Genomic DNA, 14,767 nt, shown 5'->3' on the forward strand with positions numbered 1-14,767 from the left:
TAAATGCTAAGAAACTAAGTTATTAAAAGTCATACTCATTTAATATGGTTAAACTCATAACAAAGAAGCAGACCTTTTCCATTAAGTGTACCACACAAATGTAACCAAAGCGTGGTTATAATGTGTCTAAAGTTCCCAAATGTGTCTTTTATATTTACCAACCAAGTTCTGCTTTAAATCCCAAATCTAAAGAGGAAACAACGCACATCGAGCTATAACCTACAGTATATATATATACTCTTAGTCTCAAAACTTAAAATGATGCAAATGGAAAAGGAACGCTTCAGATTTTCATCAGCATTTCCATATTATCTCAGGAAGAAATGATATATATTTGATAGACTGCTATAAATTATTCTGCAATATAATTTATTTATATTTACAAATTGGAGTAGGAAATGTCAACCCACTCCACCATTCTTGCCTGGAAAATTCCATGGACGGAGGAGCCTGGTGGGCTATAGTCCCTGGAGTCATAAAGAGTCAGACTCAACTGAGCACACACACACACACACACACACACACACGCACGCACACACACATTTATAAATAAAACTATTCAATCTCAATCAAAAATAACTCAAAGACTATAATGACCTCTTTTTCTGAAAATTCCACATTTACATCATTCTTCTGAACATTCTTGATCATAAGTGTAATGATTACTTGAGATTCTGTTTGATACCAGTCATACCTATAAAAAAGAAAAAGGAAACTTAGAACTTCTGAAATTCTTAAAGTTGTTGCTTCTTTGCTTTGTCAAGATAAAAGTTACAATCTGATGAACAACAAGAGCTCCACCTTGAGGAACAAAAGAGCAAAGCAGCTGCTGGCTCACAGAAATAATTTTATGTAACCAATTCCACATGATCTGTACTAATGGAAGAGAAAATAAGGTAGATGATGTCCCAACTCTCTCCAGTGGATTTAAATACTCACATAATTTTTTAGGTTCTAAAGTATCCCCAATAGTGTTGTGCTTAGGCTAATTTTTTTTCTTTTTGGCCACGCCATGGCCACGGGATCAGTTCCCCAACCAGGGATCAACAAACCCATGCCCCCTGCAGTAGAAGCTAGGAGTCTTAACCACTGGACTGCCAGGGGATTTTAAAAGTAAACAATAAAATTTATTCTAAACAGATCATAGTTCTAATACATCAGCAATAGTTTTATCCTCTCATTTCAACCTAATACTAAGAAGTAAACGGTTCTATCCCAATTTTACAAAAAAAAAAATAAGGGCTCAGAAGGATGCGGCAATCAGTTTAAGTCAGTAGCAGGTGATACACTGGACCCGACCCAATATTCCAGGATCTCTTTACCGAAGCTTGGGGCAAACAGTCCTGAGCACAGGGAGAAGGAGTAAATGAGCTAAAATTAAAATAATTCAACTCATTCTGTCAGGCACAGTATTAAATACAGCATCTACCTTCAATCTCCAAGTATGTGGGAAGATTAGTGTGTCGAGAGATTCTAATCATGTGTATCTTTCCCTCTGAAAGCTGGGATCCTCACTTTCAAATTAAGACTAGATTGACCCTATGAGAGAAGAGCTATTGATCTGTTCTGCCACTATTACATTCCCAGGATGAAGCACGGTGCCCTGATATGTGGTATATTTATTAAACCATTGTGGGATTATTTTATATATATTCTATACTCCAAACACCATAATTATAATTATTAAATAATAAGTACAGTGTTTGGAGTATAGAATATATATAAAATAACCCCACACTGACTCAGTGAACACACCATGTATCAGGGATCCTCACTTGCTACTTATATTCACGATTGTAACTGCTGCCTTCAGCAAGTAACTTTCAATTCATGCAGAATTATCCCATGAAAAATTTACTCCAAATATAAAAGGCAGGTAAAGTTACAATATTATCAAGTCTACTACTAACTTACTGACCTATGTAATAACAATAACTTAAATGTAAGAGGTTATTCTTAATATATGGAAAGATGACATAATATGCAACCATGTGAAGCAAGTTTTAAGTTAACCTTAATATGAACACTAATTCAAATTGGTTAATGGTCTTACAACTATAGTTTTTCAAGGCTTAGTAAGATTTATCTTAAAAACTAAGAAACACTTAAACCACAGGTAGGGACTTGCTTACTATTAAATGACAGGGTTTCTTTTCCCTTTAGGCATATTTATCATGCATTATGAAAAAGAAATCCTTACTTGATTTTTGACTGATGAGTCCTCTGGGATGCAGACTGATTTGGGCAAATCGAAAGAGAAAGATTTTTACGAGTTAGTTTAGTAACTGCATATTAAAAATGTATTTATTATTAATTTACCCAGTGCTATAGTTACTTTGATATGGAATAATTACATGAAAACTTCCTAGAAAGCATGGTATACATTAATGTTAAATAATATTCACTTCACAAAAATCAGAATATTCAACATTTTAAAAATTTTATGAGTTTCCATTTCAAAGATCATTTTTCTTCTAAAATAAAAGCAGCAAAAAAAAAGAGAAAAATTTCAGAAGATATGTTTGGAAAAGATTACAGATAAAATGTCCAGTCCAGGATTCAGCAATGCTCTAAACTGAAAATAACAGTAACATTTAAAAAACCATTTTCAGGAATGTAGTGTTAACACCTCCAGGCTTAACAATGGCAAAACTGCCCCAGAAAAGCCTATGGAGGAGGACTTCCACAGTGCCTTCCTGATACGGCCTGACCCCGGTCCCAGTCTCTCTGCAACAATCTATGTTGACCACTGAGAAACAAAGTGACTTTTTAACCAATTCAGATTTTCCTAAACTTATTAATAAATCTAAAGGACTTGCCCTGGGTCACTGGTGGCCTCTAACTTGTTCCTAAAGAAGAAGGGAAGAGACAGCATTTGGAGGAAGAAAATAAGTAAAACTGTCCTAGAGACATGCGGAACTGCCAGAAAGTACATTCGGAGTACTGTCTCAAATATATTCAATAGTAATATAATTAAGTAAAAACACAAAGGATTAAAAACTTTGGACTTACCACCTCGGGCTGTGATCCTGTTAAAAAACATAAAAAAGAAACATTTTCAGATAACAGTACATGTATAGACAAAATTACATATATGATTTCTAAGGCACAAACATATTATTACGGAAACCAATTCTCCATGCATATCTAATAAGAGAAACTGGTTTAATTTTACAGTCTGGAGTCACTTGAGACTCCTCAGTAATTTCTTACCATTGCAAAACAAATCCGTTTGAATCTCCCTTTCAACATAAGGAATCAGGTAAAAAAATGAAAATACCTTTGGAAATCCCAATCTAATAGAACATGCACTACTTAAATTATAAGTTATAAAGTTCAAAACAAAAAAAAATGACAAACATTGACTTCTTTTTAAATTGAAAGACCATGGGAAATCTGCACACTTACCATTCTGAGCTTCTTGACACCTTTTAATCCAAGCAGTTAAATCAGCATCCGCACCTGGAAAGAACAAACGGTAACAACACTCACCTGCACAACCCAACACGCTCACTCACCACATGCTGACTGCACACCGCCAGGCTACGTCACGGCCCCAGAAGCTACGGATCCAACATGAGTCAGACGGAGACATCTGTCCTCATAGTGTGTAGCTAGCCTTAATATTATAGCTATTAGTTAGGTTGAATATTTATTTTGTTTATCCTGAAGAATTCTGATTTTTAAAAAATCGATTTTAACCAGTCAACCTTATTGGTTCCTAGATACAGATAATCTCCATTTCTCCTCACCCCTTTCCTCTTAAAAGAGCTTCCTCTCACACAACAAAATCAGACCTGAATCAGATTCCAAATACGCCATCAGTTGGGGGAGGACGGGTCTGCAGACCTGGCAACCAGCAGCTGGGCTAAAGCTCAGAAGCCTCTGTCCACCTGTCTGCTATCTAATGAAGTTGCTTATCCTGTCTACTATTTTTTCAGCAGCTTTACTTATTACCACGCCTTCAACACCAAGAAGCATCTTTATATTCGGCAGAGTTTTGTACTCTAAGTATCTCTAAGTTCCATGACATCCATTGACCCTACATACAGTGAATCATAGTTCACTGCATAGACAGCAATGCAAGCATGTACATAGGCAAATTATTTCTGAAGACTCCGGGCAATGACAGTATCTAAAAAGTCATAGCATCTAATAAATTATAATGTTAAGAAAGATTATTAGAAGTGATCGTAATAAAAGTTTATTAATTTAAGCTAACTGCAGGTACCACTATTCTGAAAAACACAAAGTTTAAAATTTCTTAAAATGAAATTTTCTAATTCATTAATTTACAGACAGAATTCAACTATAAGGCCTTAAAATACATACACACACATTTTAGAGGTGAACATTTATATAAAAATTCTAAATGTGAAGAACCGATTATTCAAATTAATCAGTAAATAAGCTGATTCCTATCATACAAGGGGGGAAAAAGGTAATATGGAGTTAAAAATTTTTTACCCCAATAAAATGGAAGCTGAACAGTTTAACATAAGATTTTCCTGCAATTAAAAGATGAATTTGATTTTAAATTAAATATCCTCAACAGAAATTTTACCAAAGAGCAGACACCCTCTTCTGAGGCCACCTCTGAAATAATTCTAGGATAAAAGTCAACGGCATGATAATAAAGTATCAAGGAAGGAATTTAGGCAGGGAACTTTGTTTCTCTAAAAAAAAATAAGAAATAGGGCTTAGAAATCTAAAGATGAAGTGACTCATGTCTCATCAGGGTTTTCAAGTATGTATCAAGACACCAAGAAAACTGGACTCCAGAATTTGCGAAGTGTATACATGCTGGCTTGGTGACTGAATAGCCCTATTATTCACATACCATGCTTGGGATAACCAAGTTTGAGAGTACCTCCTACTGCCTAGATCTCTTCTTTCCTAATTTGTAGGTTTTGTTTGCAAGGTTGGGCTTGTCACCCTTCTCAAGTAGGTACACAGCAGAAAAGCAAATATTCAAAGCAGTATATATTTTAGTGTATAATCATGTATGACTTTTGTATGAGGGTTTTCAATCTCAGCATTACTGACATCTGGGACCAGATGCTTCTGTTGTGGGGACTGTCCTGTTCACGATGTTGAGTAGCATCCCTCATGAGATGTCAATGGTATAACCCCCATCCACCAGTCAGGAGAGTCAAAAATCACTGCAGACACTCCAAACATCCCCAATGGAGGAAAATCATCCCCAGCTAGGAACTACTGCCTTAGAGAACTATGGGTAACACTCTATCATAAGATGGAGATAAAATGAGAGAACACAATTAAGACTATGTTGTCTATAATTATCTACGAGATTACTGACAACATTTTGTATTTTGCAGATTTTTTTTGATACTTGGCTCTTAACAAGTTCTGTATATTATACATAGATTGTTGGCATAATTTTCATCTATTTCTCTCAAAAAGACAGTATTAGAAATTCACAATACTCTCAAAGTTCCATGTTTCTTCTATACCCTATCATACTTTACCCAAACTTACACTTCACCTCTCAATAAAAATCTTTGTTCTAAGATTTCCTTATCTCAACAATCTGAATAACAACTTAAATAGACTTCAGAACGTGAGCGCAAGTTAAGCTTTCACTTGTCCATTAGGAAAAAATTAAAAGCCAGACCAGTACTGGGAGCACACCAAGTGTTTAAACAGTTCTTTTGCTTCTAATGATAACAGTTTTTCTGTGATTTAAATGCTAAGAAAGGTCAGTTTAATCAAATTTTAAGTAAACTCAAACTCTGCAATCAACACAAAATGTCATTAAGAGAGAAAAAAGTGTTTCTATAATTAACTTGAGATTATACTAACAAGATTCAGTTATGGTATTTAAGATACACAGATATAATGGACTAGTTTACTAACATATAATTATAATACTTACTATTTAATTTCTGTCCTTCTGTAAAAGTTTCTAGAGCAGCAGCATAGTTTTTTTCATGGTATTCACATATCCTGTATGAGCATATTAAAAACAAGCACACACATATAAGATCATGAAACATAGCTTTCTTAAAAAAAAAAGTTTCTCATCTTTTAAAAGAACTTAAGCATGTCAACAAGCCAACAGATGTTCTAAAATACTCGAACATCTGTGTGTGTGTCAGTCGCTCAGTGGTGTCTGACTCTTTGTAACCCCATGAACTGTAGGCCACCAGGCTCCTCTGTTCATGGGATTTTGCAAGCAAGAATACTGGAGTGGGTTGCCATTTTCTTCTCCAGGGGATCTTCCTCACCCAGGGATTGAACCCAGGTTCCTGCATTGCAGGCAGATTCTTTACCATCTGAGTCACCAGCATAACATCTAATTCCCATTAAAAATGTGGAACTCATTTCAGAAGGAATTTCTTAATTGTACATACTTGCTTATTCCAATGGAGAAGGCAATGGCACCCCACTCCAGTACTCTTGCCTGGAAAATCCCATGGACAGAGGAGCCTGGTAGGCTGCAGTCCATGGGGTCGCTAAGAGTAGGACACGACTGAGTGACTTCACTTTCACTTTTCACTTTCATGCATTGGAGAAGGACATGGCAACCCACTCCAGTGTTCTTGCCTGGAGAATCCCAGGGACGGGGCATCCTGGTGGGCTGCCGTTTATGGGGTTGCACAGAGTCGGACACGACTGACGTGACTTAGCAGCTTATTCCAAAATATAGTTACACTAAGGAATTAAAGAAGCTTTTGATCTTAAAGAATAAAGTTACACTTATTAACAGAAACAAGCTGGGATATAAAGTACACAGACACAGAGTCATCTTTAAGCGTAGTCTGTACAGCTTAGGCAAGAAATAGATGTTCTCTAGTCAGTTAAACACAGTAGGTTTCAAATGATGACACAAAAAAGGGATTTGAAATCATTCAGTTTCATCTATACCCTGCAGTTACTTCAATCATCACTATTTTAAACTATATACACACACATACAAACTGTATATCTCATTGCATACTGCAGTTAATACAATAAAAGTATAAAATATACCAAAAATTGAATCCTATCTCAGCTATAAAATGTATAAACACAGAGTTTACTATTTACATAAAGTTTACAGGGAGGGTAAGTTCAAGATGAGGGGACACATGCATGCCTATGACTGATTCATACTGATGCATGGCAAAAACCATTACAATATTGTAAAGTAATTATCTTCCAACTACAATAATTTTTTTTTTTTTAAAGAGAGGGGAAAAAAAGCTTACAATTAATTCATTTAACCATATATAGTCCAGACCCCACAGGAAGAGTAGTTGCTGCCTACCCCTTTCTCAGCAGAGCAGTGGAACTATTTGGATTAAGTTCAAGGGATTTTTTTGCATCAGCAACAGCATCTGCAGATGAAAAAGTGGGTTTTTTGGTCAGTTACTTATGGATCCTAAGAAATACTACACACAAAATTTGAATTAGTCTCAGATTTTTAAGTTTTCAAGCTGGTGAAATGGACAAATGACTTTAAAATAGGAACAGCTAATCTGAGATAAAATTACCCTCATACATTCCTATTGACCTAATCCTCAAGCTCTTCAGGAAATGAATAAGGCTCCGTATCACAAAGTTCAGATAATTTCATTAACATCATTCATGTAGTTTGACTCAAGGTATTTAATTTTTCCCTACTCAGATTATCTATCCAGAATAATTAAAATTACAGAATATAGAATACATTCTTTTCATAAAAAACAGAACAAGAGAATTCACTCAAATGCTCTGTAAATTAGTAAATGTGATGCTATCCTTTTTTAGCATATCCAAGAACCAAAAATGAAATCTTACAAATTCTACACCCACTGCAGAAAGAATCGACAACCGTAAAATTTAAATGAGTGATGCGCAACATAATGCTTGTCATATTTTGGCTACTTCACCTTGTATGAAAGATCAAGTTAAAAGTCCTGGAAGATAACCTCTATTTTATTTGATTCACTGTATCCTGGGCAAAGTGTATAAGTTACTTATAGAGACAATGTACTTTGTAAGGAAAGTTACCACTGTAATTCCCAAGAAGAATGTGACAATAAGCTCTTTGACAGTAATACTGTGCATCATCTGGTTTCTGCTCCAAAGCCTTAGTCAGCTCCTACAAATACAAACATGCTGAGTGTCAGTAAATGTTTTTTAAAAGTTACTGAACTCTAATTAAACATGATCTTTAATAAAATAACCTATTATCACAAGCTATTTGGAGGAAAGATAACAGGGAAACAAGCTTGGAGCCTTTCTTTGCAAGAGGATCAATATCCCCCCTTCTCCCCTTGAAGGCCCACAATCGAATGTAATATCTATGCAAAGCACTTAGCAGTCTCCAGCCTACAGTAGGAACTCAATAAATGGTAATTATTATCACCTCATTTATCCTAAAGAGTTTAGTTGATATACATTGACCATCACTGATTTTCTCCTTCTTCTAATTTGGAGAAGATTCAAAGACCATGTAGAATTTAAGATCCCTAGAAAATGTGAAGCTGTCCAATAATTTTTAAGAACTGAAAGTTAAATCTAGAGCTCAGGAGGTTAATGGAACCAATAAATTCATAAGCAAGCTTACCTGGCCCTCTCCTATCCTCTTGTCAAAGGCCTAAGAAATTACAACATTCTGTCAAAAGCCCAGCCAGATACAGTATCTCATAGGTAGCTACTATCAATAGATCAAGAATTAACAGAACAATTGAAACTTTTGCCACTCTGGGTAGTCATAGTATGTGTTAGCTGGAACAATAATGATGCAAGAAGAGAGAGAGCACGATCTGTGAGGCCAAGGACAAACGCAGGCAGACAGGAAGGCTTTGATCCCACAGCCATTTACCCACACATCCTAAGGGTTTTGGCAGCTTTCTTAGTTAAGCAAAATTCCTTCAACAGCCACACATGGGGTTCTGCTTAAACCCTGTAGTGTAATTCTCACAAAGAAATGTATATTATACTTGGTAATCAGATACCTGCAATCCAGTATACCTAAAATCGAAAGCAATGTTTTACCATCTTAACCCCTATCACCCTGATTCAAGCAGTAATGAAAACTAGATCTTGTTACTATATCTCTATTCAAAACAAATGCCTTACCAGCTGACTCAGAGCAAAGGCCCAAGTGCTCCAATGATCAGTTAAGGCCCTCCTTGACAGAACCCTCCACTCTCTTTCTTATCCCATCTCTTTAAAACTCTTCTCCTTGTTCCACAATGGCCTTCTCTTTGTTCCTCAAACATCTCCTGACCCTCCACCTTTTCACTACAATGCTCTTCACACTACAGTGTGTGGCGAAAATCCATTCCTTCACATCCTGGTCAGGGACTGTGCCAGAGACAAGATTCAAGTCCATGTCTGACTGCCTCCAAATCAAATCTTAACCACTATACATGGCCTCCTGGTAAAATTCCTTTACTCCAAGTTTCTTTCACACACCATCTAACATCTGTATTAACACAACAGTTCCTAATGAAATACTTAAGCTAAAAACACCACGTTGCACTAAACTTTCAAACAATTTGGAACACAGCTGATGGCTTCTTATGTACCTACTCCCAAAATCAAATTTCCAACCTCTCCTCACCAAGAACAGGTATGCTATAGGTCAAAAAGGCTGTCGTATTATAATAACATCAGGCTCATCAATTCAAAAAGTATTTTTAAACATATATTTTGGAATAAACACAGGCCAGACACTGGAGGTTCACAGATGCATAAAATATTCCTTTTCTTAAGGAGTCAGGTATAAACTTTGGAATTTTGAACAACCCACTTGCAAATGACCTTTAAAAACACCAACCAATTGTTGCAATTAGGGTGATTAGGTTAAATAAGCAACTGACTTACTTCGGTGTTAATAAAAAAAAAGAAGTTACCCCAAATCACCCAACACAAACTGAACTTTATAACACACCAATTTGTATGTCATGAATAAAATACAACAATAAATTTTTATTTTGAATAAGGAATATACAATATAATAAAGCCAAAAAAGGTTAAGTTAAAATAATTGTGCTGTCTGAACTACCTCTGACTTGGGGCGCGTTTTCAGTGTTTCAACTGTTTCTGTGACAACAGCTGCTACTCACTGGCTGCTGACTGAAGGCAGGTATCACAAAAGGCAAGGACTTCGGTGCCGACACTTGAATCACAGCAGCAAAAAGGCTTTTAACGCAGACTTACATGAAACATATCCAAAGATACAGTATTTCTCACGTGAGTTGTTATAGTTGAGCAATTTATCGTTCTCAAAAGTAATGAAATCTATTGAAGTGTAAAATATAATTACACTGAAATCTTTACCAAGATAATGGTAAAGAAAGTAAGTACCCTGATAACACAGAACTACAGGGGGAAAACTACTTTTTAAGGAATTAACATTGTTTAAGATTGCGATCTTGGAAAACTAACTTCCAAATCTTTAGAGCTTTAGGCTCTTTTAAAATGCTAACCAGAAAGGTAACTTGTTAAGATTAAAAGCAAAAGCAGACTGCTCAGACTGACCGAAGGTCTAAAGGCCTTTAGCTCTAGGTGTCTCATGCTATCTCCACTTTCCACTTTCTTCCAGTCACACCTAATCCCCAATCATGGATAAACAAGAATACCAAGCCTTCTCCCTTCCTAAAAAGCAGTGCTGGAGAAAAATCACATAATCATGTAGGACTGGAATGTTTTATTCCAACCTGCTATGCCCTCAACAAAGCTATCTGTGGTCAGCTACTTCAAAGTCAGCTCACAAACATTTAATTATATCATACACCTCAATCCTACCCACTCCTCCAGAGGATCAGCTTCATGCCCTGAACCCAAGACTCATTGCTTCTGAACTCCATAACCTGAGTAAGTTAGCCTCAGCTTCCTTGTTAGTAAAATGCACTGCATAGCTGTTCTGAGAATTACAGTAGGAATCATTTAATACATCTGAGTGCCTACCACATCGCAGGCACTACACCTAGAAGACAGTGGTAACCAGATACACAAAACCCCTGCTCCCCTGAAGCTTACATTGCGGCCTCATTCAGATAAAGTAGTCAGAAAAGACAGCTTCCTTGAGAAGGTGACATTTCAGATGAAATCTAAAGTGACAAGCATTTCTAAGCAAAACAATAAACAGTCAATAGAGAGGACATTCTAGGCAAAAGAACTGCTGCAAGTCCAAAGGCACTGCACCAGGCCTGAGTCAGACACACCTGAGTAACAGAAGAGAGCCGGTGGGGTGAGAACCTAGAGAGCAAGGCTCTCCAAGATGCCTACCTCAAGGGCCTCACCCTTGGACCTTACGGTACTTGTCATTATAATCATCCTTTCCAGTGGACCCAGTTAGTTCCATTTTACAGACAGGAAGTCCGATCAAGAAGAGTGATAGCCAGAACTTTTCTGAAACCAAGATATGGTAGACCCAAGCAGTCTGATTCCAGAGCCAGTGCTCTTAAGCACCATTCATATTGGGCCTCAAAAGATCCTTATAATCCACATAAACGTTTTCTCTCTCTGCTGAATTGAGACTTCCTCTGCAAAGATTTCTTTTCACTTCCCCAGTTGGCCTCTATTCTACTGTACCTTATATACCACTCCACTAGAGCATTTATCTTATATTCTAATGACCTGCTGACCTGCCTCTCTCTCTCACCTAGACTGCAAATGCCCTCACTACAGTATTTTCATCTTTAGATTGCTGGCTCCCAGTACAGCCTTGTTCACTAATATACACTGTTTAATGAAACATGTCATCAGCTTTATATACTTTCTCTTTATTCTTAATAGGATGGTGTTATATAAAAATGTGACATTTTAACTGCTATAATATCTAATGACCTTAATTTCAAAACAGTTACTTTAAACCAGCCCTTGGGGAAAGCAAGAGGGAAACTGACTCTTCTCATCAAGGTTCCAGCCCTACTCATTATTACCAATTACCTAGTAATTAACATTCACCTGTTTAACTCAGTGAGAAGATCATCTCAAGATTTAAAAAGGACATTTCCTCTTAACACAGGCTGGTTCTTACCACAATCATCCTCCCCACTCTGGGTTTCTGACTCAGGTCCATGGCAGGTCCTGAGAATTCACATTTCTAACAAATTTCCAGGTGATGCTCCTGCAGAGGGTCTGGGGATTACACTTTTGGAAACCACGAGAGCACTAGACTAAGAGCAGGAATCTCCTGTCCTCAGGCCCCTATTCTGCCTCTCCCTGGCTGTACACATCTCTGTGACGGATCACCTGGATTTCCTTGGGTCTGTTTCCTTCTGTAAAAAGGAAGGGTAAGGAGTACTGGCCTACAGGAACCATTAGTACGTTCAGAAAATCTGCAGTGGGGAATTCCCTGGCAGTCTTCACTTCCACTGCAGCAGGTATGGGTTCCATTCCTGGCTGGGGAACTAAGATGCCACATCACGTAGTGGCCCCCGCCCCAAGAGGAAAGAAAAAGAAAATCTGAGGGAGAGGGTATCCAAGAATTTGCATTTCTAAGGAATTCCTAAGTGATGCTAACGCTGCTGGTCCAAGAACCACTCTTTAAGGACGAATGTACTAAAGCTAACCACACACCTATACTATGTAATTTCACTCCTAGAAAGAAAAAAAAAATTGCACTCTTAAAACAAAGGATATGCATGTGTTCAGCAAAATACATGTATAAGAAAATTCAGTGGTTTTATTCATACTAGCTAACAACTAGAAATATCCCAAATGTCCACTGTTAAACAGTGCTATATTAATACAGTAGAATACTACACAGCAATGAAAAAGAACTGTCCCTTCCCACAAACTTATGGATGTATCTCACATAATGTTTAAAGCAAGACAGAGTAGCTACACTCAACGAAGTATGATGCTGTTTGATACTATATGATACTGTTTGTATGAAATCCAAGGAAAACTAACTGATGGTGATGGAGTTCAGAACAGATGGGTAAGAGGAATCATTGGCTGGGAAGAAATTTAGATTCGTGTTACATACCACACGTCAATACGTAATTTTAAAAGTAAAATAAGTCAGATATAAAATGACCAAGAATCCATTATATTAATATTTTTTAATAGCAACTATTATATAAACTACATTTCCAAAGGAGGCACAGAGCCTAAGAGGACCATACAAATGTAGACTCTTAAAACAGATACTGAGCTGAAATAAGGAACTGTAGAGAAAAACCCTTCAGTGCCTCTGGTAACATTATTCTAACAGTGACCCCACAAGAATCACTAGAAAACATCCCAGCACATGTGTAATCAACTGCTTCATTTTAAGGTCTTCATATCCCAACCCCCCCAAAACATAGTCCAAGCTACAGATAAAAAGCACCGATGGATTCCGCCCGGCTTCCTCTCCACCTCCTCTCTCACTACGTCCATCCCACTCAACCAAACGGGTTTTCTTGCTGCTCCCTGTGCAGACCTACTTCACTCCTACTTTAGGATCTTGACACTGGCTCCTCTTCCTGCCCGAAATAATCCTTCTGCAGAGCTTCCAAGCTCACTCCCTCGTGCCTCTTCTCAAATGTCACCTCCTCTACTAACCATGAGTCAATTTCTTTCAGAAATCACAGCCAAGAGAAAGGTTCTCTTGCCTCAAAACCCTAACCTTACGTATGTTAGATTAGAACAGCAAAACAAAGTCTCCTCTCTTTTTAAGCTTCAAAACAAGAAACCCCTGGCTAATTTTGAGACCCACTGCATCATGTATTCTTAGCTTGGGCTCTCTGTATTACTTCAAATTATTACTTAACTCACTCTTTTGGATTCCTTTACAGCTTTATAAGCTTTCACTGCACACAAAGTGCTTTGTAAGTCATTTAACTGTATAAATTAAGACTTTAATCCATAGCAACCAGTGCCTTCCACACAGCAGCCCCCCCACCCCCACCCCCACCCCCGCCAAGAAACTGTTTTGAGAAATAAAACAAATGAGTGAATAATAAACAGAAACAGGGACACCTGGAGATTTTCAGGCACACAAGGGGGAAAGGTTTCTGTCCTAGTGGTGTGAGTTCAGACAGGCACTCAGCACCTGGTACATAAAAATAATCAAGGATGACCGCCAAACGAAAACCCGAATGAACAAACATCGAGCTGAGATTTCACTTTTTGTTCCAGTCACAAATGCCATTAAAAAAAAAAACAAAAAAAAAAACATGCCCCTTGAGGCCCACAATGCAGGTTAGCTCTACCCCTAAGACAGAAGAAGGTTACGCTAAGGAGCTCCAAGGATGCATAAAGGGACCAGGGGTGGAAAGGGGACAAGACGAAGGATCTAATATAACCAGGCCGCCGCGGGGCAGAAAAAGAAGGGGCGGAGGCTGTCAACATCGGGGCTGACCCAAAGGAGAAGCAGCGGCCCCGACCCCCGGAAGACAGAGCCGGGAGGAACCCGACGCGGCCGCCTGCCCGGGGGCAAAGGCTGTCTCACCTCTAACGCCGCTTGGGGGTCCTGCTCGATGAGGGCATCTGAGAAGCTCCGGAACAACCTGCTAGGAAAAGAAAGATTTCAAGCAGGGATCACGAACCAAAGAAAGGGGCGGGGGGATGCCAATTACACCAAAGAGATGGAAAAACACGCACCTCGCGGCCGCCACAGGGCCCGCCGCCGCCGCCGCCATCTCTAATCGTCACGGTTCCCGCTGCCGGAGCTGCTCTTCCCGGGGTTACCAGCGCCGCCGCCGCCGCCGCCCAAGGGGGAAACTTCTGGAGAATCACCCACCGAGCTTCCGTCCTAAGTAGCCAACGAGCAGCCGCGCAGACTGCTGAGGGGAGGGGGGAGAAGAGGCGAAACGCGGGCGCGGGGCGGGCTGGG

The 14,767-nt window shown here is 38.4% G+C and overlaps 1 protein-coding gene across 2 annotated transcripts in view; it reads right to left on the reverse strand.

The window, feature by feature from the left end:
• SUGT1 (SGT1 homolog, MIS12 kinetochore complex assembly cochaperone) overlaps positions 1–14,703 on the reverse strand; it is a 40,780-nt gene extending 26,077 nt beyond the window's left edge. The window contains exons 1-9 of one of the 2 annotated variants that reach the window (XM_061434457.1): positions 14,536–14,703; positions 14,384–14,441; positions 7,996–8,086; positions 7,271–7,340; positions 5,897–5,967; positions 3,409–3,462; positions 3,013–3,029; positions 2,201–2,235; positions 598–694 (exon numbers count right to left, since the gene is read on the reverse strand). In XM_061434457.1, the coding sequence (XP_061290441.1) occupies positions 598–694; positions 2,201–2,235; positions 3,013–3,029; positions 3,409–3,462; positions 5,897–5,967; positions 7,271–7,340; positions 7,996–8,086; positions 14,384–14,441; positions 14,536–14,573 (531 nt within the window). In that variant the 5' untranslated portion in view covers positions 14,574–14,703. Of the gene's footprint in view, positions 1–597; positions 695–2,200; positions 2,236–3,012; positions 3,030–3,408; positions 3,463–5,896; positions 5,968–7,270; positions 7,341–7,995; positions 8,087–14,383; positions 14,445–14,535 lie in introns of both variants that reach the window. The other variant, XM_061434456.1, reaches the window with a different exon arrangement.
• Between the last annotated feature and the right edge of the window lie 64 nt (positions 14,704–14,767).

The sequence above is a fragment of the Bos javanicus genome, chromosome 12 (assembly GCF_032452875.1).
Source record: "Bos javanicus breed banteng chromosome 12, ARS-OSU_banteng_1.0, whole genome shotgun sequence".
Taxonomy (NCBI): Eukaryota; Metazoa; Chordata; class Mammalia; order Artiodactyla; family Bovidae; genus Bos; species Bos javanicus.